This window comes from Myotis brandtii, unplaced genomic scaffold (genome assembly GCF_000412655.1).
Source record: "Myotis brandtii unplaced genomic scaffold, ASM41265v1 scaffold1279, whole genome shotgun sequence".
NCBI lineage: Eukaryota > Metazoa > Chordata > Mammalia > Chiroptera > Vespertilionidae > Myotis > Myotis brandtii.
The window spans coordinates 20,447-45,415 of NW_005354503.1; the positions used below are offsets into that span (position 1 = coordinate 20,447).

At 50.4% G+C, this 24,969-nt stretch overlaps 2 protein-coding genes across 2 annotated transcripts in view; both read right to left on the minus strand.

The window, feature by feature from the left end:
• KHNYN (KH and NYN domain containing) overlaps positions 1 to 11,674 on the minus strand; it is a 30,228-nt gene extending 18,554 nt beyond the window's left edge. Inside the window, exon 1 of the mRNA XM_014534263.1 lies at positions 11,657 to 11,674. The gene's annotated coding sequence lies outside the window, so the exon portion shown is untranslated. The remainder of the gene's footprint in view (positions 1 to 11,656) is intronic.
• Positions 1,318 to 24,957, minus strand: NYNRIN (NYN domain and retroviral integrase containing). Its single transcript, XM_005859568.2, has 8 exons — positions 24,693 to 24,957; positions 14,767 to 15,413; positions 13,074 to 14,648; positions 12,053 to 12,183; positions 11,815 to 11,911; positions 10,250 to 10,351; positions 9,926 to 10,027; positions 1,318 to 5,999 (listed from the first exon to the last, which is right to left on the minus strand). The coding sequence occupies exons 1-8, from the start codon at positions 24,888 to 24,890 to the stop codon at positions 3,119 to 3,121; spliced, it is 5,733 nt and encodes a 1,910-aa protein (XP_005859630.1). The 5' UTR covers positions 24,891 to 24,957; the 3' UTR covers positions 1,318 to 3,118.
• Between the last annotated feature and the right edge of the window lie 12 nt (positions 24,958 to 24,969).

Sequence of the window (24,969 nt, forward strand, 5' to 3'; positions counted from 1 at the left end):
AGGGGGGAGGGGAAGAAGCTCGAGGAACAAAGTTAATATACTTGCATGAGAGTCAGTGAGCATAGTGGTTAAGATGGTGAACACAGGAGCCTCTTACTTAGTAGCTGCACAGGACCTTGAGCAAGTCAATTCTCTTCTCTGTGCCTCATTTTCTCCATCTATAAAATGGAGAGAATAATTGTACTAGTATGTACCTCACAGGGTTGGAAAGCACTTAGAACAGTGCCTGGCTCAGAGAATGTACTCAATATATGTAAGTTACTGTTACCATATGAATTAATAGACAAGTTAAAACTTGTACATGTCCCAAGGATTCTTGGGACAATCTTTTAAAAAACAGGTAGGATTTTTATTTTGTTTTATTATGGCCATTTACCAGTTACAATGTTTCTTTCCTTTAGGTATGTTCACCTTTACCCATGAACACAGACTTAGTAAATATTTGCTAGGGAAATAGGGTATAGCAAGACTGAGGGGACGTCCTAATCTCACCAGATAGTTTATGTATGTTTTAGCGTGGAAATGGGATACAGTGTGGACGTTCTTTATAGTTTGCTTATGTCATTGGACTGTCTGCATACTGGTGACTTTGTAATTTCTCTATTAGAGACTTAGGGAGCCCACCTACCAGTGCCACCAGAGAGAAGGGGAAAAGGTGATGGGTAAACAAGAAAAGCAGTGACTAGTGTCCAGTGCCCAGTGTGCTCAGCTGTGAACAGATTTTTTTAATTTACTCCTTTAAAAATAGGAAGAATCTTTAATCTCGGTGTAAATTGTTCAACAGTGAAGAAATTTCATCCTGTCCATTTTCAAGACATAAACTGGAAAGAGCACTAGCTGGCAAACCACAGCCTGGGCTTTCCTCCTGGCCCTGCCATGAACCAGCCATGGGCCTTCAGATCACTTACCTGAGTGCTGGTCTGGCCTGGTGTGTAAGAGCTTGGGTCAGATGATCTTGAAAAGGTGCTCTTCAGGTCTTCAAATCTGCAAGTTGGCCTGGTAACATGCAGCAGCCATGCCTCACGGCTGTCCCCCAACCTACTCACTCCCATAATTGAAATGAAGCTAAAAAAGAACTGGGCCCTAGCCGGTTCGGCTCAGTGGATAGAGCATTGGCCTGCAGACTGAAAGGTCCGGAGTTTGATTCCAGTCAAGGGCACATGCCTGGGTTGTAGGCTCGATCCCCAGTGGGGGGTGTGCAGGAGGCTGCTGGTCATTGATTTTCATCATTGATGTTTCTATCTCTCTCTCCCTCCCCTTCATCTCTGAAATTAGTAAAAATACATTTTTTTAAAAAAAGAACTGGACACTGGCTCTATATTCATCTGTTTATTGATAAATCAAATGAAAAATAAAAGGATATAGGATCATAAATGTGGTTAACAGGAGGAATGGGTATAGCCCTGGAGAAGGAAAATGAGGTTGGCCATACCATTAGAGGGAGAGGGAAGAGAAGTGGGAGGGGAGGAAAAGGAAAGAGGGTATCTGCTAAAACTCCCACAGCTCACCTTTCACTTTATCATGTCATCCAAGCATTCTTTCCTGAACAGAATTAACATCTGGAAATGGTTTAAGGGGCAACAACTAGTAGTTTGTCAACAAGATATGGGAAATGGGGAGTTGGAGGGGATATACGTACAGGATTTTGAGGGATTCTCTGACTTGAACACGTCACCAGAACCCTCCCTGTCTATGGTGAACTGAGAGTCAGGAAGCTTAATCCTGGTCCCGGCTTAGCCACAAACTATTGTGTAACTTGGGGCAAGTCACTTTCCCTCTCTGGGCATTTCTTCGGCTGTAAAACAAGCAAATTCTACTCTATGGCAGGTTCTACTCCGGCTCTTGCAATGCCAAGTGTGTTGGCAACCTGAGCTAGGCCAGGAGACTGGCTCAGCTTTGGAGAAATAAAACTCCTCAGAGGCCCAGGCAGAGGGCTATGGTGCTGGCCTTCCCTGGAGTTCATTTTGTCAGTGGTGGCAGCAAGTCAGAGGGTGAGTGTGAGCACACACACCTATGAGAACTCACTCTTGCTATAAGAGCAATCATTGCAGAGTGCTCAGACAGAGCCCAGGTTTTGCTCTACACAGAAAGCAGGTCCAGGGGATGGGGATGATCCAACCACAGCAGTCACACACTATGTGGGGGCTGGGGATGCAGGGCACAGTGGAGGCAGGAGGAGGAGAGGGCTGTGGGCTTTGGGGTGGGGTTGGGAGGTAGAGCCACATCAGCACCTCACCGTCTGCCACACTGCTCATTTCAGACACCCTCCCCCCTTGTAAGAGAGGCCTGGGCCCCTTGGTCTAGTTGAAGCAGCTCTTCAGGTAGAGATGCCACACTTGGCATCAAGATCCTTGATTCCCGTGGGGTTAATACCATCACAGCAGGGGTCAGCGTTATCTCCATGAGCTGGAGTCAAATGAGGTAGGCTGACTCAGTCTCCCCCTTGCCTTTCTGTGCTGACAAGCCCACCCTCCCCCCCCAGCTCCGAGCCTCAGAGCCCAGGACTGCCAGCCCTTCCTGGACAGGGGGCAGGCCTAGCCTGGCCAAGAAGCTGGCCATGAGAATGGGAACAGGCTGCCTCTCCACAGCCCGTGTGGATTTGTGTCAACTGTGACAACTACAAGGGCCAAGGGTCCCCAAATGAAGGTCGGGGGAGAGGAGTCTACATTCGAGGTTTCTGTTTGAGAGTGCAATGTGGTTCTGGTTCTGAGGTCCCGAACCACACTGTTTTATGGTTAGGTAGCCAGGAGTCAAATTCTGTGTGTGTGCGTGCGTGCGTGTGTGTGTGCACATGTGTGTGTGCGTGTACACCTGCACATGTGTGACAGGGTGGAGGGGATACTTGGGGAAAGACATTGAGCCTGGCCTACCTTAGTAAGGGGAAACTGCCAGAGGCCCATATCTGACAGCAGATTCTCACAATACCCCACACTGGGGACATTTCCATAGGGACGCTGGTCCCCAGTTCAAGGCAATTCAGCAAAGCTTTATGAGTAACTTCTCCACAAAAGGCACAAAGGGGGCCCCAGGGGGCTTTGAGAGCACTGAGGAGGGTGGGGGGAGGCCTAGCAGCAGCAGCCCAGGACCCTGGGAGTGGGACCTCCCCCACTGCTTCAGCTCACTGCTCCAAGAGCTTGAAGGACAGGGGGGTGCCGCTCTTGGCAAAGGACTTCATCAGACTGCTCGGATAGATGCACCCGAGCTTCTCTGGAGTTGGGAAGCCCCAGACCCTGTAGAGAGACAGGCTCAGCCGGTCCCCAATATAGAAGGGACCCACCCATTTGGCACTGCTGCCATTCCTGGGGAGGGACAGCAAGAGGACCTGGTCGCCCACGTTCCACTCCTTCTCCTGGCTCTCCCGCTTGAAACGCCTATTCTCCACCTTTTCACTGACCTTGTCGGCCATCCTCCAGTGGAGCTCCAGCAGCTCCCCCGTCAGCTGTAGCAGGAAGACATCCATCTTGAGCCCTTCTATATTGGCACTGCTCATCTCCCACCACAAGGGTCCCATCAGCCTCTCCTGGCCCCCGGTCAGGATCTGGAATGGTGTGGCCTGGGGGGAGGAGGCCCTGAAGGCCAGGTGCAGCAAGGGCAGGGAAGCCGCCCACTTCTTGCCGTGCAAGAAGATAAACTCCTTGAGGGCCCTCTTGAATTCCCAGTAGGCCCCTGAGCTCGTCAGACAGGGAAACTGGAGGTCCCTACTCAGGGAGGTAGCCTGGGCTCCCAGGGCCAGCCCACAGCTCACCAGAACATGCCGGGCAAACTGGGGGCCTTGGGTGGCCTCCAGCCTCACGGGAACACCCCACCTTGCAAATACATGCTGAAGCAGCACTTGGGCCACAGCCATGTGTGTGTAGGGTTTCAGCGGGAATGCTTCCACCCACCTGGTGTTGGGGTCAGCCACAATCAGAACATGCTTGTGGCCCTCCTCACTTACAGTGACTGGGCCCACCACCTCAATCTGCAGGTTCGACCAGGGGGCAGTCGACCTGAGGGGCCACAGGGACTCGATAACCTTCAACTCATTGCCTAGGAGATTTCGGGGGATGCAGAACAAGCAGCTCCTGCAATAATTTCTCACATGCTCCTGCATCCCGGGCCACCACCCCAGCAACCGCAACTTCTTGTAGGTCTCCTCAGGCCTCTGGTGAGCCCCCACAGGGAGGTCATGCACAGAGAAAATCAGATCCCTCCGGAGCTGCCTCGGGACTACCCAGACTTTGGGCCTCTTATCTCCCTTGAACAGAAGCAGGCCGCTCTCCTGATCCAGGCTGAGCGAGTTAGAGGCAGAACTGAAGGGTGAGGAGTTGGACAATTTCTGCCCAGCCCGCAGTTTGGCGATGACATCTGCCAGAGTGCTGTCACTCAGCTGTAATGCCAGCAAGTTGGGCCTCTTGCCCATGGTATGGGGGGACACTATGGGGACTGGCACATCCGTTGTCAAATTCCAAAACTCCCCGCCCCCCTGCGCACCCTCCTTGGCCAGGTTGTCCACTGTCACAGCAAACAGGGAGCCACGGTAGGAGGTTCGGTAGATAAATGGAAGGGATGGGAGGCCAGAGGTGAGGGATATGATGTAGGAGAGCAGGCTCGGGTGAGGTAGTGGGGACCCATCAGAGGACAGGAAGCCCCGGGCCCTCCACAGGGGCAGGAGCTCCCAGAGGACACTGAAGACCCAGTGGCAGTGAGTGAGGAAAACCACGGGGTAGTGGGACTGGCTGAAGCGCTCCAGGCCACAGGCCACGGCAGCCAGGTGGGCATAGGTGGGTGTGTAAGGCGAACAAGAGAAGGAAAGGGAGACAGGTGGGCTGGTGGGAGACAGGACATAGAGACCAAAGCCAGCACACCACTCATCCTCACGGTAAAAGCAATAGCCCGACATGTGGATGCAGACAAAAGTGGACAGGTCAGAGAAAGGAGGCAGGATCTGGAAGAAACGAGGCATGGAGGATGAGGGTGTCAGCAGTCGGTTTTCCCCCAGCAGGCCCTGGAGAAGGGTCAATTCCAGCGCCCTCTTGCCTTTGTCCTGTACCAAGAGGGCCCATCGGATCAACCATGCTTTGGAAAGCCTGCGGTCCTCCCATGCCTCAGGGTCCACAGTGGTCCGAGCAGCGTAGAAAAGGTCTAGGACCACTGGGATGTCTCCAATGCAGTGGGAAAAGTGTTTGAGGGCCCAGGCCACAGCGTAGGGGCTGTCTCCCCCCGACTGGGGGCCCTCGCTCTCCTCGTCGGGGAGGAGGGGTTTCGAGGTATAGGCAATGAGGTGCTTTCTCCCTGAGTTCTCCTGATAGACAGTGGCTGTCAGGGCCACTTGGCTCACCATCACCTCCAGGTAGAAGGGCAGCTGAGAGTCAGGGGCCTTCAGGCAGAGGGCAGACACCAGGGCTCGCTTCAGGGCCAGGAAGGCCTTTTCATGCTCCTGGTCCCATTGCCAGTCTGGCTTCTGTTTGAGGAGGCTGTGTAGTGGGCCCACAAGGGCTTCATAGTCAGGGATGACTTCCCGGTGGGAGTCCATAAATCCCATGAAGAAGGAGAGTGCGGTGAAGTTCCTGGGGATGGTCATCTGGGCCAGGTGGGCAAGAACCTGCTGGCAGGGAGCCTTCCCATCCCAGGGGATACCTAGGGACGGAGAAGCCACCACTGGAAGGAGATCGATGTCAAGGGCTTCATCGAGGGGATCGTGGAGGCTGAGGCACCGGAGGATTTCCTCTGAAAGGGTGGGGCACTCCGACTTGAACACCGATGCCAGCGAGGAGTCCTGGTCTTCTTCCTCGGCTGGCCTCTGTGTGTCCCGCCCCTCCCTCTGCTCCTCATCCTGTCTCTCCCTCAGCTCTGGCTCTTCGTCCTGCCTCTCTTCCTTCTCCTCCCTAACTTCTTCCACTTTCTGAGGACTCTCCAGGGGCCCTGAATTGGCGGTATCACTCAGCTCAGAGATCCTGGCTGAGCTGGGAGGAAGAGCCTTCCACACCTTCAGGAAGTTGCCAACGTCAGTGTCCAACCTGCACGGAAACAGCAGAGCGGAGGGACCGATGCAATAGGGAGGGAGAAAGCCTGCCCCCAGAGGTCATCCAAGGGGGAAACCACACCTGTGGAAACCCTTTGGAGCTCCACCCCATTGCTCAGTATCCCTGAAGCTGGGCAGAGTGCCAGCCTCTGACATAGCAGAGCCTCAGTCAGGACCATGCCTGCAAGTACTTCCCCTACCTCCACCATGTACCAGGCCTCAGTGTGAGATTCTGCCTTGCTTTGAAGGCTTATACAGTCAAAACTTCATTGACCAAGTGACATTTTCAATCGGGTTTAAGTCAGTGGTTGATAAGAATTAGATGACCGGTGCTTCCAACCTGACCCCAGGATGAGCAAGCCAGGGAGAGGTCAAGAAAGAGAAGGAGAGGATTCCAAGATGGTGGCGGATTAAGTAGAAGCTGCACTGAAACTTTCCCAGGACCAACCTGGGTATACAACTAAAATATAGAAAAACCATCCTGAATAATCAACTGAAGACTAGCTTGAGAGAACCCTGATAACCAAGGATGGAAAGTGGAGACCGCATAGAGACTGGCAGGAAGTGTGGAGGCACAAAAGGGCTGGCTGGGCTCCCATAGACAGAAGCTGAAGTTCCAGAGGGATGTCTCAGCTGTGAGGGGTTCCCACGGAGAACTCTGGAGGCTGAACCCCAAGCTGGGCTCCCCAGCCCAGAGGATCAAAACCAAGAAAGGTGCCCATATAACATCTGGCTGCGAAAAGCAGCAGGGTTGCTGTCTGCCAGGGAGAGGCAGCTGGAAATGCAGGCGCCCTCTTAAAAGGCCAACGCACGAAATTTCCTGTGTAGCCACTCACCTTAGGCTTCAGCAGAGGGAGGGCAGAGTGAACTAGAGCTGTGTGAGGAGAATCCAGGGTTCAGGGCTCAGAGGGCAGCCACCTGGATTCCTGTGCTGAGTCATTCCCTCATACTGCAAAGGACACCTTTCTCAGGCAGACCTTAACCATCCAGGCAGCTTTTGCCTGGGGGAGGAAGCAATTGCTCCACCCTGTTGGGAAAACCTGCTGAGTTTACATCTTGCTGTGGTCCACAGCCTGAGGCTAATTAAGAGACTGAGAATAACAATCAGCCTGCCAGCAGAGGTGGATCTCTGGGTGCTTTGAGTTTTTGCCTGATCTACTTCTGGATCCAGGGCTAGTGAAAGCCAAGCTTGGTGCACATCTTGGTCTTTTCCAAACTCATCCAGCCCTGGCAGAGGGAGTCACAGTGGTGGGTTGCTTATACCTACAAACAGGGTTCTCAGGGCTAGTCACAAACAGCGTCTGAAATTGTACTGCACAGAGACCTTCCGAAGAGACTGGGAATCATAGCAGATGTACCTAATACATAGAAACAAACCCAAACAGGCAGCCAAAATGGGGAGACAAAAAATGCCCCAAATGAAAGAACAAGAGAATTATCCAGAAAAGAGCTAAATGAAGTGGAAATAAGTAATTCATCAGAGAGTTCAGAATAATGACTATAAGGATGCTCAACAGCATGATACAAAATTAACACCCATAATTCAATGGCATTTTTATACACCAATAATAATCTCTCAGAAAGGGAAACTAAAAAAAAAAAAAAAAGATTCTTAGGAATAAACTTAACCAAGGAGGAAAAAGACCTGTACTCAGAAAACTACAGGATGATGAAAAAAGATAGAAAAAGATACAAACAAGCAAAAGAATATTCCATGTTCATGGGTTGGTAGAATTAATATCAGTAAAATGGCCTACCCGGCTGGCATGGCTCAGTGGTTGAGCATCAACCTATAAACCAGAGGTCACGGTTCAATTCCCAGTCAGCGCACATGCCTGGGTTGTGGGTTTGATCCCCAGAGATGTTTCTATCTCTCCATCTCTCTCTCACTTCCTCTCTGAAATCAATAAAAATCTATATTTAAAAAAATAATTTAAAAGAAAAATAAATAGAATACTACCCAAAGCAGTCTATAGATTTAATGCAATCAAGAATAAACTAAAAATGGATAAGATACTTAAATGTAAGTAGTGAAACCCTTAAAATCCTATAAGAAACCATAGGCTACAAAATCTCAGACATCTCTCATACCAATATGTTTGCTGATATGTCTCCTACGGCAAGGGAAACACAGGAGAAAATAAAATGGGACTACATCAAAATGAAAAGCTTCTGCACAGCAAAAGAAACCATCAACAAAATGAAAAGGGAGCCTGCTGTATGGGAGAACATATTTGCTAATGATACATCTGATAAAGGGTTAATAGCCAAAGTATATAAGAAATTTATACAAATTAACAAAGGAGGACAAACAATCCAATTAAAAAATGGGCAAAGGACCTAAATAGACATTTCTCCAAAGTGGACATACAGATGGCCAAGAGACATATGAAAAAATGCTCAAAGTCACTGATCATCAGAGAGATGCAAATTAAAATGACAATGAGGTATCACTTCACACCTGTCAAAATGGCTACCATCAACAAATCAACAAATTACAAGTACTGGTGAAGATGTGGAGAAAAGGGAACCCTAGTACACTGCTGGTGGGAATGCAGACTGTATGAAGTTTCCTCAAAAATTAAATATGAACTGCCATTTGACCCAGTGATCCCACTTCTAGGAATATGTCCTAAGAAACCCAAAATACCAATCAGAAAGAATATATGTGCCCTTATGTTCATAGCAGCACAATTTACAATAGCTAAGATCTGGAAAAAGCCCAAGTGCCCATCAGTAGATGAGTGGATAAAAAAGCTGTGATACTTTTACACAATGGAATACTATGCAGCCGTAAAAAAGAAGGATCTCTTATCCTTTGAGATAGCATGGAGGGACCTGAAGAGTATTATGCTAAGTGAAATAAGTCAGTCAGAGAAAGACAAGTGTCACATGATCTCACTCATATGTGGAATCTAATGAACAAAGTAAACAGATGAACAAAATAGATCCAGAGACATAGAAGCATGGAACAGACTGATAAATCTCAGAGGGAAGGTGGGGTGGGGGGTAGGGGGTGGGGAGAGATTAACCATATATGCATAACCCATGGACACAGACAATAGTGTGGTGAAGGTCTGGGAGGAGAGGCAGGGAAGAGGGTCAATGGTGGGGGGGAGGGAGACATCTGTAATACTTTCAACAATAAAATAAAAAAAATTTTTTTTAAAGAAGAATCTCTTACCCTTTGAGACAGTATGGAGGGACCTGGAGAGTATCATGCTAAGTGAAATAAGTCAGTCAGAGAAAGACAAGTGTCACATGATCTCACTCATATGTGGAATCTAAGTAACAAAATAAACTGATGAACGGAGTGGATCCAGAGACATGGAAGCATGGAACGGAGTGTGGAATCTCAGAGGGAAGGTGCGCGAGGGGTAATCAACCAAGGACCTTATATGCGTATATGCATGGCCCATGGACACAGACAATGGGGCAGCGAGGGCCTGGGGCAGGGGGCAGGGTGGGCTGGAGGGGCTCAATGGGGGAAGAGGGGGGACATATGTAATACTTTCAACAATAAAGAATTATTTTAAAGAAAAATTTTTTTAAAGAGAGAAAAAAAAGGAGGGTGGAAAGGGGCCCCAGTGATCTCAGCGAAAAAAAGGGTGGGAGAGTGGAAGCTTTGAAACTTTGGCCCCAACTCAAACACATTTTACATGGTAACACAGTAGGATGTGCATTAAAAAAGAGAGAGAGGCGGGGGGCAGGGGTGGGGGGAGAAGGGGAGGAAAGGAGGTCTGACAAGGTTTGGGAGAAGCCAGCAGACAAACCTCAACCAAATCATTTTTTTTTCCAAACAGGGAAAGTGTGACTGGGAGGACCTGGCCCAGGAAGCGGTGCCATGCCCAGCAGATCCACCACTTAGGGCAAGTTTCTAATCAGTCCCAGGAGGGGCTGGGTGCAGGGGAGGCCCATTACCTGTTTGGCTTCCTCAGGAACTCATCCAGGGTGGGGCCATCCCGGCCCAGGGGGTCATCGGGCACCATGAACAGATTCCCCGCAAAGGTGAAGGGCAGCAGGCTGGACTCAGAAGAGAGCAGGCACCGTCACAGAGGAGCCCGTGACCTGCCCACACCCCACTGCTGCCTGGGCGTCTCCACAAGGGCCAGGACCCACATCTCCCCTCGGCAGGTGCTGGTGGGCACTGGCCCAGGGACCCTCTCACTGCCCCAGTACCCCACTGCCACAGGCTGCCTGACACCCAAGGGGGAGGAGCAGTCCACCCCCTCTCAGCCACCTCACCGATCTTTGACCATCAGTTTCTTGGAATTATTCATCAGGATGTGGAGCTGCTCATTGGTGACGATGATGCCATCTGTCTCCTCTGCCAGCTTTACCATGAACCTGCAAGGAGAGGGAAAGTCACTGAGACCCAGTAACCAGGCCCTCGCTCCCCTGGGCCTCTGGGGAAAAGAACTTGCAGCTTCACTTTGTGTTGGACAAAGGCTGCCCTTGGTCACTGGGAAGCCAGGGCTCAGGAGCCCATCCCCTCAATCTGTGCAGCTATTTGGGGTCACCACTAGCCCCTGGGAGGGTGAACTGGGAATGTACACTTCCCAACTGTTTATTCAAACATAGACCCCTATTTTACACATACACATACACATGCACACACCCACAGAAACCCACACACTCATTCCCATCCACACATGCATTTTACTACTTCAGTTTCTGCATCTGTGAAACATAAACGCCTTCCCTCTCCTGCTGTGAGGATTGAACTGAAGGACGACACATGGAAGCATCTAGCTCAGCCTCTGCCACACAGCATACACACACATTTTCCCTTATTCTTCTTCACCAACACATAACATTCATGTACATGCCAAGGCACATATATGTGTGTGCATGTATACACATATAAAAACATACCCGAAGAAACAAACCTATTTCCCAAGGATCCCTTCTCAATCGCTGTGACCAGAAAGCATGCTATTCCACTAGTGCCCAGCAGAGGGGCCTTCTGCAGAAAAGCCGTATTCCCTCGAACCCAAGCCTGCATCTAGAGAGGCACTTACACACCTCACCCAGGGGGCTTGCTCTTGAAGGAGAGATGCCTGAGCGGCCCTGCCCAGCCCTTCCCAGGCCTGAATGCTTAGGGTGTCAGTGTTGGGAAAAGTGAGGAGGAACAGAATTTCTCCCTGCCCGGCATGGGAGGAGCCTAAGTGACGCCAAGACCCGTGTCTGCCCGGCCTGGACGCCAGCCCAGGACCCGTGACTACCGCAGGGCCTCCCTGCCCCCGCAGAGGCAGCATCGCACACTCCCCTGTGCACAGTGTGCAGCCAGGTTGGGGACTGGGTGCTTAGGGCTGACAAGTAGGGAGGCATTCGGGCTTTGGCTAGGAAATGGGGCCAGTCTAACCGTTTTCAGAGGCCAGCCAGAGCTCCAGCCACATACAGCCACACACATACCTCCTCCCAGCGCCAGGGCTGGGGAAGGGAAAAACTGGAGCCGTTCCTTGAGACATGAACTTCAACCAGCTGCCTGGGGGAGCAACCCACTCGAGGCGCCAGGAGCCACCTGGGCTAGCCCACCCACAGCAGTGGGGCTCAGTCCGCAGGTCATGGGGGGAGAGAGCCTGTGAACTAGGGAAATGGAGCTGCAGAGTCCCAAAGTCAGGAGTGCCCCTGGCCTCAGGCAGAGCCGACCTGGGAGCCCTCTCCTCACTGTGTCCCTCTGCGCAGAGGCCAGGTGCCATCCCCTCTGAAATGGCCCCCTCGGACACAGAGCAGATGAGGCAGGACTCCACCCGACACACCAGCCCAACCGCAGAGCCCCACAGAGAGCAGGCTGGGGCCTGGCACACCTGTAATCGTAGGTGGTGATCTTCTTGCCATTCTCAAGCTGGGAGGGGGTGATCGAAAGCATCTTGAGGGAATGTAGCTTCGTCAGAAAGTGGCTCTCTGGAAGCGAGAGGCAGAAGATAGAGATTGTCAGAGGAAGGGCTAAGTGGGAAAGGCCATGGTGCAGACTGAGAGGCAGGGAAAGGAAAAGCTGGGTGCTGCTGGAGGGGCTGAGGGGGGCTGGGAGAGTGGACAGCTCACCTCTCACCCTCCGGTTCTTCTTCAGTTGCCAGGTGGGTACAAACACAGTGACCTCCCGGTGTCCCCGGTTCCAGAAATACTGCACTGCCATGGCAATGCCACGGCAGGAGAAGAAGTGCTGGAGGCCGTGTCTGTGGGGGTGGTGAGAAGTGAGGGAGCAACTTCTTGCCAAGGAATCGCCCTGCCTCCACCCCTCCCTCAGAGCCTGGGCAATGCCAGGGCACCAGCATCAGCACCACAGACACCGACAATGCCCTCTCCCTTCCCTCCATCATTAAACATTCTGTGAGCACCTAGTGGGTGAGCTCACCTCCTGTGTGTTTTACGTGTGTGTGCATGTGCACGGGTGTACAGGGGCCTGCAGGGCAAGAAGAGGAAGAAGGCAACCTCTACACCCAAAGAACTCAGTTTAGAACTGGAAGCAAACAAACATTTGCTGACCACCAACCGTGTGCTGGGAGTGTGCTCAGCACAGATAACTCTCTACCATGTTGGCACATTGAGTGGTCTTACATATATTCACGCCAACACATACACACAGTAAGTGCTGTGCAGAGAGGGCAACCTCAAAGGCTTGATCAGTAAAAGCTCCACAGAGGAGGTCTGTGCTGGGCCTTACGGTTCGGGCTAAACATTTGAAACCTGGCTGGGGGTTGACCGACGCCATGTTATGTGAGGCAGGCTGCAGTGGAAAGAGTGTGCACCCCGGCAGTGGACAATCTGAACCCAAAGACCAGCTGGAACCCTTACTGGCTCTGGGATCTTGGGCAAGATTCGTCACCTCTCTTTTCTGCTTTTGTCAAAGAGGGAGAACAGAAACCTACATTTGCAGGGCTGAGAGCTGCTGTGACAATGTCGCACACACTGCCTAGCATGCAGTAGCCACTCAACATGGGCCACTTCCAGCTTTGCCCCATCTGAACCACCCTTACACAGAGGTCAAAAAGGGGTGCCCACAGTCGCCCCACGGATGCCCTGTCCCAGCTCCCCAGCATGCCCAGCCTACCCTCATGCTACTCACACCATGGCCACGCTGCTGCCATCAATGACCACTCGCCGCAGCCCCTGGTTCCCAGGTTCTCCCGACAGGTCCAGCTCGAAGGGCGTATTCAGGGCCTCATGGTACCTCTGAAAGCTGGTCACTGTGCTGTTCGCCTGTGGTTGTCGAGGTGGCTGCCTCGGGGTCCCCTCCGAAGCCCCCAGGAGCCCACCCACCTGAGGCTGGTGCTTACTACTGGGAGCCACGGTGCTACAGGACTGGAGACCCTGCCTCCTGGCCTCCCCCTGGCCCTTTGGGGAGGAAGCACTGCCCCTTGACGAAGGCTGGGCCTCTCTCAGGAGTTTGGCTGCATCCACGGCTGGCCCTGGATCTGTGAGCGCCTTCTGCGCTGCAGGCGTCTTCAGAGCTCTGGAGGCTTTGGGGGCCGTAGACGCTTTGGGGGCCGCAGATGCTTTGGGGGCCGCAGGCGCTTTGGGGGCTGCAGACCCTGTTTTAGCCACAGGCCCAGTTTGAGCTTTGGGTGCTTTGGGACCTGCAGGTGATGTTTTGGCTGCAGGGATTTTCTGAGCTGTGGGGGTTTTCGGAGTCGCAGGTACCGTTTGCGCTGCTGGTGCCGGTTGACCCACGGCTGCCTTTTGAGCTGTGGGCCCCCCAGGAGCGGCTGGCTTTGTTGGAGCCGAAGGCACTTTGGGGGCTGCAGGTTCTGTGTGGCCTGCGGGCATCATCTGGGCTGTAGGCACTTTGGGGGCTGCAGATAGCACTTGATTTTTGGGTGGGGTTTGAGCAGTAGGCACTGCTGCAGCCATGGGCACTTCGAGAGTCTCAGGCACTGTTTGAGTGTCGGGTATTGACTCAGCCGTTGGCTCCCCTTGACCCACGGGCCTCCCTTGAGCAGTAGGCACCCCTTGCCCTGTGGGTGGTGCTGGTAAGGGCCCCTCTTCTGGCCCCTTACAATCCCACTGTACACTTCCTTGATCCCCCAGCTCACTTCCAGCTTGGAGTTGGGGTGTAGAGGTCAAAGGTGGCCCTACCTGTGGAAGTCCTGGGCTAGCTTTGCCCTTTATACCAGTGCCCCCTGAGACCACCAATAAACTCATGACTTTTGGGGGGGTCTCTGGCCTTGGGCAATTCTGTAGGTCTGCCTCTCCTCCTGGTCCCCCATCTGGGCTTTCCACACTGGGCAAAGGAACCAGCTCCTTCTGCTTCCACTCCAGGTTTAAGGGCAAAGGACTCTGCCCTGGGAGCTTGAACTGAATGGGGCCCAGAGGCCTCTGCCAGAACGGGAAACTGAAGCACGCCTGGGACAGCAGCCAGGCCAGGTGGAGAGAATGCAGTTCATTGATCCTCCAGAAGGTCGTAGCAATGGTCCCTGGCCACAAGGGCCCAAAGGCTGGCCCCGGAGCCCAGGCCTTCCAAGATGGGCACACACCCAGGGTTGTCACCGGAGGCTGGAAGGAGAGTTTGTCTTCCACCCTCTGGAGCTGCCGCTGCTGTGCCAAGGCTTGTGTGTGGTTCGCAGGATCCTGGCTGCCGGCGGCTGGCACTGGCCCTTCCTTGTGAGCACTGTCCGTACCACCTTGACTGTTGGAACCGACCCTGGAGGAAGCGCAAGTTTGTTGGAAAGGTGGGGAGGCCAGTTAGGTGCAAAATTATTTCTTTGGGGTGGGGGAACGGGGTAGGGGCAGAGAAGCCAGACTGATTCTCCAAAACTTACCGTACCAGCTGGTTTGCTGCCTCCTGCTGTGCCTTCTGGCCTGGGCTGGCTCCCAGGCTGGTTAATCTCTTTGAATTTTCTGTGTTCCCATTCTGGAGGGTCCTCATCTCCAGCAAAGGCCCAGGACCATCTCCCACAGACGTCATGGCCGAGCCTTCCTTCTGCTGCTGCGGAGGGCAGATCAGGACCTCCGGGTCGGAGCGGGCGTTGGAGGTGCCAAGGCGGCCGAGCCACTCGATGATGTCCTCCTTGCCCGCAGCATCCCGCACCAGACTCAGCAGCAGCTCCTGGACTGCTGGGGGCAGCTGCAGCAGGTCCCCTGCATACTGGTCACCACGGATCCAGATCAAAGCCCCAAAGGCCCGGGTCACCTCAGCCTCCCAGATACCCCGGGGGGTGCAAACAGGGGCAGGGCCCCAGCGCAGTCGCCCCACCAGCTCCTCCAGCCAGTTCTGGGTCATGATGAAAGACTCGGTCAGCCCGCCCACCATTAGGGAGCCAGTGGGGCCAGGCACCAGGTAAGCCTGGGTACTCCAGCAGAGGCAGTCGAGGAAAAGGCCCTGGGCCCCGAGGAAGGCGCAGTGCAGGGCTGGTGGGTAGCGAACCTCCTTCCACAGCTCTGGGTTGCACAGGCCCTTCAGATATTCCTGAAGCCGCAGTGGGGAGAACACAGAGGAAGTCATTTCTTTAGGGGGCAGCCACTGGCTCACACTCCCCATCCCAGAAGGGCCATCCCTCACCAAGCAGGTGCCCTTCCCAGCTACCAGAAGCCAATGACTTTCACGGCCAGCCCCTCTCTCCCTGGTCTTGCCCCCTCACACACTCATTTCTTTCCAGGAAACTCCCACAGAATGGGGAAGGCCTGGAGGGAAGGGAGCACCTGGGTTTGGAGACAAGGACCTGGTTCTACTTTCAATGTGACCTCAGTAGGTCAGGTTAATTGTGGGAAATTTGTCATCTTTCCAGGGAATGATCAGAGCATGGACTCAGCCACTTCACCTGTCTGACAAGTTAAACAAGGTACTCCTAAGGTCCAAGCATTCAAGAATTGTGAAATACCTAGGGGGAGGGGTATTGCATCCTCTAGGTACCAGGAACTTATGTGACCTGGGGCAAGTTGTTTATCCTCCCTGTGCCTATATTCCCTCAGCAGTAAAACGGGGATAACAGTTCTGCATCATTGGGCTATTACAGAGCTTCCATGAGTTAATACAAAGGAAGTGCTTAGCCTAGTGCCTGGCACAGCCTAGTCCAGGGGTGGGCAAACTTTTTGACTCGAGGGCCACAATGGGTTCTTAAACTGGACCGGAGGGCCGGAACAAAAGCATGGATGGAGTGTTTGTGTGAACTAATATAAATTCAAAGTAAACATCATTACATAAAAGGGTACGGTCTTTTTTTTTTTTTTAGTTTTATTCATTTCAAATGGGCCGGATCCGGCCCACGGGCCGTAGTTTGCCCACGGCTGGCCTAGTCCCATTTTGCAGGCTCAGAAGGGCTATGAAACTTGTCCAAGGACACACACTAGAGAGTGACTGGGCCAGGATCATAAGCCACATCTGTCTGACCCTGAAACCAGGGGTTCTTTCCACTTCCTCAGGGTGACTACACAGTGACAACAAGGTAATCTTGTGGGATTCCGGCTTAATCCCCCTTCAGAAGATCTGTGGCACAATCTGTACCCGTAACCATGGTAACTCTGTTACCCAGAGCAGACAGAGAAGGAGAGGAGGAGATAAGTCGCTGGGCCAGCACCCAGGAAAACCCCACAGATACACACAATGGCTGAACCAGAAGAAAGGCCTCTGGCTTTCTGGGCAGACCAAGTCCTCCAGTTTACAGGGTGTACACACTCAGTCTTTAGCAGTTGCTGGGATGGGAGAGGTTGGGTTCCTCCACTAGATGGCTGAGCTCCACCAAGACAATCCCATGAGCTCCAAGGGAGCGTGAGCATTCCCTCTTAATCAGCCAACTCATGTTGACCACATTCGCCCTCATGTCACTTCATATCACCATGTTGATAACGGTCATCTTCTTGCTCTCCCCTGACAGTTCCATTAGAAAATAAATGCTCCAGCCCTAACCTGTTTGGCTCAGTGGGTAGAGTGTCGGCCTGCAGACTAAAGGGTCCCAGGTTCAATTCCGGTCAAGGGCATGTACCTGGGTTGCAGGCACATCCCCAGTAGGGAGTGTGCAGGAGGCAGCCGAATCGATGTTTCTCTCTCATCAATGTTTCTAACTCTATCCTTCTCCCTCTCCCTTCCTCTCTGTAAAAAATCAATAAAATATATTTTTTTTAAAAAGAAGAAAATAAATGCTCCATTTTGGGTCCCCAGCAGCTACTCTGAAGACGGCTCCAGGCCCTCTGCTCAGTGCCCAGCCCATTCTTCCCTGCTATGGCCTATGCTTGCCTCTTCCATCTGACCCTGAACTGCCAACCCTTCCCCAAAGGGACCGAAATGCACCCCAGCAGTTAAACCCAGGTCTAACCCCTTTCTAATCAGTCCAAAACCATCTCAAAACATCATCCCACAGGACCTCAGCTGGACCGACTGCCAGGCAAGGGTGAATCTGACCAGGTACGGGATCACTCTCCTTAACAAGCTCTCCCATCCCATACGCCCCACATTCTAACCATGTGAAAGCAATATGTAAACACAAAGAGATGTGCTGGGTAAGAAGATGGTGGGTGGTTTCTTTCTCTTTGTGTAAAGAGCTTAAAATATTTATTGTGCCAATAATTGCTCAATATTTTTAACTAAAAGATATATAGGAATTGAAACAATTTTCAAAATAATAAATCTGAATATTTATTGAACACTTACTATGTGCCACACATCATCTCATGTATTCCTCTCTCAGCCCTGTAAGGAAATTGCTATCATCCCCATTTCAGAGGAGCAAGGATGGGCCCAAGGTTACACGGATAGTAGGCTGGGACACTCAGCCACTCTGACTCCAATGTATAACCATGATGTTGTCTATAGTTTCAAGCAAAAAAAGATAAAAAGAAGAAAAGGTACACAACAGGCATTTATATCCAGAAAATACCTGGAGCACTTTTTCTGCATAAAGCCTACCCAGACCGTTTTCCTCCAAGAGGAAAAAAGTAGAGACGAGGCAGGAACAAAATAAGCACATAAAAAGAAAGACGTGTCTGTAAAAACATATTGCCCAATGTCCCACAGGTCCTTTGTCAAATTGTAAATTAAATAAGAACATCACTAAATCATTTAATACTGTTCTATACTTGATCAAGTTGCTTTATTATTTAACACCAGACTTAGGATTCTCCTTTCTCATAAATTCGTTATCATCCATCGTCTACTTTCCAGAACCATCCAAAATTACACTGCAGAGTACACAAAAGGCTCAGAAAATGGCAACACCAAGAAACTCTGGAATTGGAATTGAAGGGGAACATGAAAAAAAAAAATTTAAGGCAAACTGAGGTAAAGTTGTTTGAATAACACAGGTTTAGCAAGTACCTCCCTACCCACAGGAGGTTTGCTCTCTAGAGAGTTGAAAGGTCCTAGAATTAGAGGTTTATCGGCATTCTTGAGAGTGTAGGTACCATAAAAAATAAACAAGCTCTCCCATCCCATACACCCCACATTCTAACCACCTGAAAGCAGTATGTAAACACAAAGAGATGTGCTGGGTAAAGGGAGGAGGGCCAAATATGATGTCTACAATGAAGGCCAAGTGCAGAGAAACTCATTCTTCTCTTTCAGAGATTCAGCAGCCAGACCTTGACACTCCAGGACAGAGAACAGAGAAATACACTCTAGAAATCCAGCCAGCTCAAGAGCAAAGACCACCAAACAGGTTCCCTAACAGACAGTCCCCCCAGATATCCGTACAGCCACGCTCCAGATCAGTAAGCCTCAGTCTCAGTTCCCAGTTGGCTTTTTGGGTCTTACTCTTAACCATGCAAAGATTACCAAACATATGAAGAAAACTAATGTGAGGTAAATATGCAAAAGATATATAGGAAGAGGTGGGGAGCAACTTGAAGAAAAAGAAAGTAGGGAGGGAGAAGAAAACTTCAGAAAGTTTACTATCATTCTCCTTGCCGTGGTTCTCAACCTTCTGGCCCTTTAAATACAGTTCCTCATGTTGTGACCCAACCATAAAATTATTTTCGTTGCTACTTCAAAACTGTAATGTTGCTACTGTTATGAATTGTAATGTAAATATCTGATATGCAGGATGGTCTTAGGCGACCCCTGTGAAAGGGTCGTTCGACCACCAAAGGGGTCGCGACCCACAGGTTGAGAACCGCTGCCTTAGAGAGATAATAGAGAATATTGTACACACTGAACAAGAATAGGATACTATTTTTTAAAAGAGAATTCAGAGAGAACATAAATGACTTTTAGACTTTAAAAATATGATGGCAGAGCCCTCACTGGTTTGGCTCAGTGGATAGAGTCGGCCTGTGGACTGAAGGGTCCCAGGTTCGATTTCGGTCAAGGGCATGTACCTTGGTTGTGGGCACATCCCCAGTAGGGGGTGTGCAGGAGGCAGCTGATCGATGTTTCTCTCTCATCAATGTTTCTAACTCTCTATCCCCCTCCCTTCCTCTCTGCAAAAATTCAATAAAATATATTTTTTTAAAAATATGATGGCAAAAATTAAAGACCCAGAAAGGGATTGGAAAATAAAGTTAAGGAAATCTCCAGAAAGCAAAGCAAAAAGTCAAATTTGGAAAAAATAAGAAAAGTGGACCAGTCAGTCCAGAAAGTCCAGTGTCTGAATAGGAGTTCCAGGAAGAGAGAGAACATAGAAAATACAGGGGGAAATCATCCACAAAGTATTTCCATAAAATGCCCTAGATCTGAAGAACATGAGTATCCAGATGGAAGGGCCCATCGAATACAATAGTAACTAACAATGGATGAAGACAGATCTACACAAAGGGGGTCTCGCTGGCAAACCTTAGAACAGTGGGGGAAACTACAAACTTTCAGAGAGGAAAAACTTCGCATACAAAGGACCAGGGACTGGGAATAGCTTCAGACATCTAAAAAGCAAGAAGTCTTTGGAATAATGCCTTTACTCTTCTGAAGGAAAATAATTTCCCATTTCTAATTCTATTCCAGCCAAACTATCAATCAAGTGACCTTCAGATACACAATTCCAACATTTTACTTCCTAATCTTTCTCAGGAAGCTACTGGAGAGTACTTGCCAGCAAACAAGAAAGGAGACCAACATTGGAAAAAAACAAAGGCAATCTCCAGGATGATAATGAAGAGAATTTTCAGAATTTATTTATCCATTCACGAAATCATTATTGAGCACCTATGTGTCAGACACTGTTCTAGGATGATAACTGTCTGCAGGCGTAGAGAACAACTAGTTAAGATTGGAGGAAAGGACTCAAGAAACAACCACATTGAGAGCAGTCATCAGTAAACTCTTTACCACTGCTCCATCTTTCAACTTGATGAAGCTAATTTTTAAAACACATTTTTATTGATTTCAGAGAGAAAGGGAGAGGAGAGAGAGAGATAGAAACATCAGTGATGAGAAAGAATCATTGATCGGCTGCCTCCTGCACTCCCTCTCTTGGGGATAGAGCCCGAAACCCCGGCATGTGCCCTTGACCAGAATCAAACCCAGGACCCTTCAGTCCGCAGGCCAGAGCTCTATCCATTAAGCCAAACCAGCTAGGGTTTGATCAAGCTATTGATGGATGTGCTCTAGCAACCCAAGAAAAATAAAGATATTCAGCCCAGGAAACAAGACATTTAACAACAACAACAAAAGGCAAAGGGATGCCAAGAATGACAGCAAAGAGAAGTCTCAGGATGACAGCTATGCAGGCCAGACAGGACAGAAGGAAGGATGTCTCTAAGAAAAAATTTGGGCCTGAAAAAAACACTTTGAACCCATAAATTGACCTTGTAGAAAATTGTAGTGAGAGTCCACTGAAAGTTGTAGAAATTAGCAATAGATACAAAGAAAAACAAGCATATTAAAGAACAAGAAATTCCTGCCCTAACCTGTTTGGCTCAGTGGATAGAGCATGGGCCTGCGGACTGAAGGGTCTCAGGTTCGATTCCGGGCAAGGGCATGTGCCTTGGTTGCGGGCACATCCCCAGTGGGGAGTGTTCAGGAGGCAACTGAATCGATAGGCAACTGAGATGTTTCTGACTCTCTATCCCTCTCTCCCTCTCCCTTCCTCTCTGTAAAAAATCAATAAAATATATATATTTTTTAAAAAAACAAGAAATTCTAAACCTCAGTGAAATAAAAAAGAAAGAAAATGTAATCATAGTACACTTAGATGTTAATATTTGCATAAGGCATAATGATGCAAATACTAATATAAATTGAACAGAAAATTTAAAAATAATTATATTGGAAATAATCAAATCTTCACCTTCAATAACAGGAAGTAAAAAAATTATCTAAGCCGAAACCGGTTTGGCTCAGTGGGTAGAGCGTCGGCCTGCGGACTGAAGGGTCCCAGGTTCGATTCCGGTCAAGGGCATGTACCTGGGTTGCGGGCACATACTTAGATGTTAATATTTGCATAAGGCATAATGATGCAAATACTAATATAAATTGAACAGAAAATTTAAAAATAATTATATTGGAAATAATCAAATCTTCACCTTCAATAATAGGAAGTAAAAAAATTATCTAAAATGGGTTGATCAAAGATAACAGTATCTACAATTTTGTTTTAGGAATGTAGAGATGTGTAAATGTCAGAGTAAACATTGTCTACAAGAAAGGACACTGAATAGAGAGAGTTGGGAAAGACAGGCAGGGATTCACGGTGTTCTACTGTGAACTTTTTCAAAATTATTGGACTTTTAAATTGTTAATTACTTGGATAAAAGAAAAACGTTTAAAATAAAGGAGAAGGGTAAGATGCCCACAACACAATTGGGGGGTAGCTCTGATATGTATCATTTGCCAATTTCTGGGGTGTAAAGATTCCCCCATGGCTGATTTCAAACTACCAATGGAATGCTACTGGTTTGCAAACTTCCTGAAATTTTAATAGGGCCAGCTCCAGCATACCCCTGGCCACGACCAACTTCCATGGTACTGTGCTCTACGGTTAGTGCGGAGTAGGAATAGATGAACTTCCAACTGACAGCCAGGCCAAAAGACAGCAAACCACACCCTGTTCCCCAGCTCCCTGAACCCAATCTCTGGCTCCCCATCACCTCCCTCCCCCATCTTCAAAAAGAGTCTCCAAGAACGGGAGAAGCGAACATGTCACCTCTCCTCTGTGAGTCCAATCCTTCCTCACATCATTGCCCAGGAGGACAGAGGGCTTGCCCCTGGGCAACTCGGATCATTATTAAAACCTTCCTTTCCACTTGCTGATTTCACCCCAGAGGTCAGTCATCCCTAGTATTTATTTTTGCTGCCTGGGAATGTAATTCCAGCAATGTCCTTACTTAAAAAAAAAAACATATATATATTTTATTGATTTCAGAGAGGAAGGGAGAGGGAGAGAGAGATAGAAACATCAATGATGAGATAAAATCAGTGATCAGCTGCCTCCTGCACACCACCTACTAGGGATCAAGCCCACAGCCCAGGTATGTGCCCTTGACCGGAATCGAACCCGGGACCCTTCAGTCCGCAGGCCAACACTCTATCCACTGAGCCAAACCAGCTAGGGCAATGTCCTTATTTTTTAAAATCCCACCACGACAAAACAATGTAAAGGCACTCTAGAGTTCTACAGAGATTTTCCTGGAAAACCAGCCACATATGATACAGAAACACAACCCGGCCCATCTCCAGATAGGCCTATATCCTTCTTGATCCTTTTTCCCCTCACCAACATGCCATCCTCATCCTCAACCCTTCCACATCCTGCAACCTCCAGTCTCACTGAGACCTCACTGCCAGTTGCCCTGTGTATAGCGTCCCATTAACAAAGTGCATGATTGTGTCCCTACAGCTGGAATTGGGGTCGGCCACAGCACCTCCACACGGAAACCAAAATACATCCTTATACTTGGGAAATTTTCCTGTGTCAGATCGTCCGACCTTAGAGAGATTTAATACAAGCTTCTCACTTTACAAACAAGGAGACTGAGACTAAGGGAGAGAAAAGGACTTCTCAAAGTTACACAGCTAGTTAACAACAATAACTGACATCTGACTCTGTAGCTTTCCACATTTTGTAAAAGTACGTAAGCATCATTATTTCAGCTGATTCTTACAACCCTTCCATGAAGTGGGGGTTACGTTATTTTATAGATGAGAAAATAGGCTCAAGGGAAGGTAAATGAGTTGGCCCAGTTAGAAGATAGCAAACCCCAATCTCAAACTCTCTCCACCATACCCCTGGGTCCCAGTGTGACTTGATGACAGCAAATTGAGCCCAGATCTCCTAACTCCTGGGACAACGCCTTATACTCCCTGCCCTTCTGCTCATTCTGTGAAGTCAGGGAGCGGGTTACTTAGAACCCCCTCATGCTCAGTTTCCATCTTAAACAGTGCCTCTCCCCAGGGGAAGACAAAGGGGAAGGAGGTAACAGGGTGGGGGGACTGAGGGAGCCACACTAACAGGGCCTGGGGTGTGAGGGAGGGATCCCTGAGGAGGCAGTGGGAACAGGAGCAGACAGGCCTGGAGAACGTGATCCAGGATTTAAGCAGGGAGCAGGGGAGCTGGGCACCTCAGAACGCGCTAGTAACATACAAGGGTGAGCTGTTGTAGTTCAAATTAACAAAAAGATTAAGAACCCAAAACAACCAACCCCAAAGGCTCCTCTTGTTAACCCACCCTGAAAGTCCTCATCTCAGGGGCTCCTACATCTGTTCTCTGGGCAGGCACTCCTCCCCTCCCCCAGCACCTCTGTCAGAATTGGAAAAACTGCTGAGACAGCAGCTCAACAGAGGGGCTGAGGGAGGAACTTTCCAGCCTGTCTGCCCGCCTGCCTGCCTGCTGGCCAGTGCGTTAGGGCCTCCCCCACCCATGGCCTTGACCAATTAGGATGTTGGTGTAGACGCAGCTGGGGAAGAAGTCTGCGTTGGTGCCGTCTGGGGGAGAGGCAGGCTGTAGCATTCCTACCAGGAAAGATAAGATAAAGGAATCCTGGGGAAGAAGGAGACCTTGGCCATGACTGGGGGGGTCAAAGAGAACTTGAGAGACCAGAGTGGAGGAGAAGCTTGAGAGAGAAGCCAGGGAGGATACAAAGAGGAGCACTATGACCTGCCTATCCCGAAGTCATTTCATCTGGAAGCCCACGGCCCTCTTCCCAGATTTCAAGCCATCCCGAAGGGCTGGTGCCTCCCAGAGCAGCTGCACCCCCACCCTGAGCCCCTGCAAGAGTGTGGAGCAGGCAGCCCAGAGCTCTCGGCTCCTGTCCCAGCCCCCAACGCCTCCACCTACCTGGCCTGAGCCCTCAGGCCCCTTACCCTCTCCAGCCCCCGACAACTAGTCGGTAAACTCGGGCACTGCTTTAGTAGCATCTCTAAGGGCCCCTCGAGTCCCAGCACTCTGAGAGGTTCCAAAGATTTAAGGAGACTTAAAAAGAGACAGAAGGATCGTCTTGGTGGAGAACAAAGAGGTGTGTTGCAAAGGCCACAGAAATGCAGGAGCTTAAGCTGTTCCCCCGATGGAGGAGGGGAGCTGGGGGTGCTGGGGCCCAGGCCAAGGAGGGCTCATGGGGCACACACCCGCGGAGCCTCTCTCAGGACACTCGATGGGTAGAAGTGACATTCAAGAGAGAGGTGGGGCAGAAAGAAAGAAGGAGCCAGAGGAAAGGAACCAAGGCTGCGGATCTGGAAAGGGGGGGTGGGGGGAGGGAGGTCCAGTACCTGCCCTTTCCACGGCCGAAGCCAGGTCGGGGACCTGGGGGACCCTCGTCTCCGCGGCTGGCAGCGGGGCGGGCCAGGGGTCTGGCAGGAAGGGACGGGTGGGGGCGGGGAGACGCTGTTTACCTTGGCTTTGCCCATGTTCTCCCTGGGCCCCTCGAGCTGCAGCCAGAAATTGGGGCTGTCCGGGCGGCTCTGGAAAGCGTTCAGCTTGATTCTGAAGATGCGCTGCACTTGCAGGCGCTGCCGCTGCACGCGGGGCTTGGATTTGGTTTGCACCATGACCCATTCCTGTGCCGGAGGGTCGCCCCCGGCCAGGAGCATGGCTGCCCCCTGCCCCTAGAAGGAGGGAGCCCGAAGTGTCACCCGGGTCCCGGCACGGGAGGCTCCCCAGCCCCTGTCC

Excerpts from the sequence above, each read along its gene's own strand:
- NYNRIN (XM_005859568.2), bottom strand. The coding sequence starts at position 24,890 with ATGCTCCTGGCCGGGGGCGACCCTCCGGCACAGGAATGGGTCATGGTG. Across the intron at positions 12,184-13,073 it reads GGCAGCAGCGTGGCCATGGT|ACACGGCCTCCAGCACTTCT; the intron begins GTGAGTAGCATG and ends CCACCCCCACAG. Across the intron at positions 10,028-10,249 it reads AAACTGATGGTCAAAGATCG|CCTGCTGCCCTTCACCTTTG; the intron begins GTGAGGTGGCTG and ends TTCTGAGTCCAG.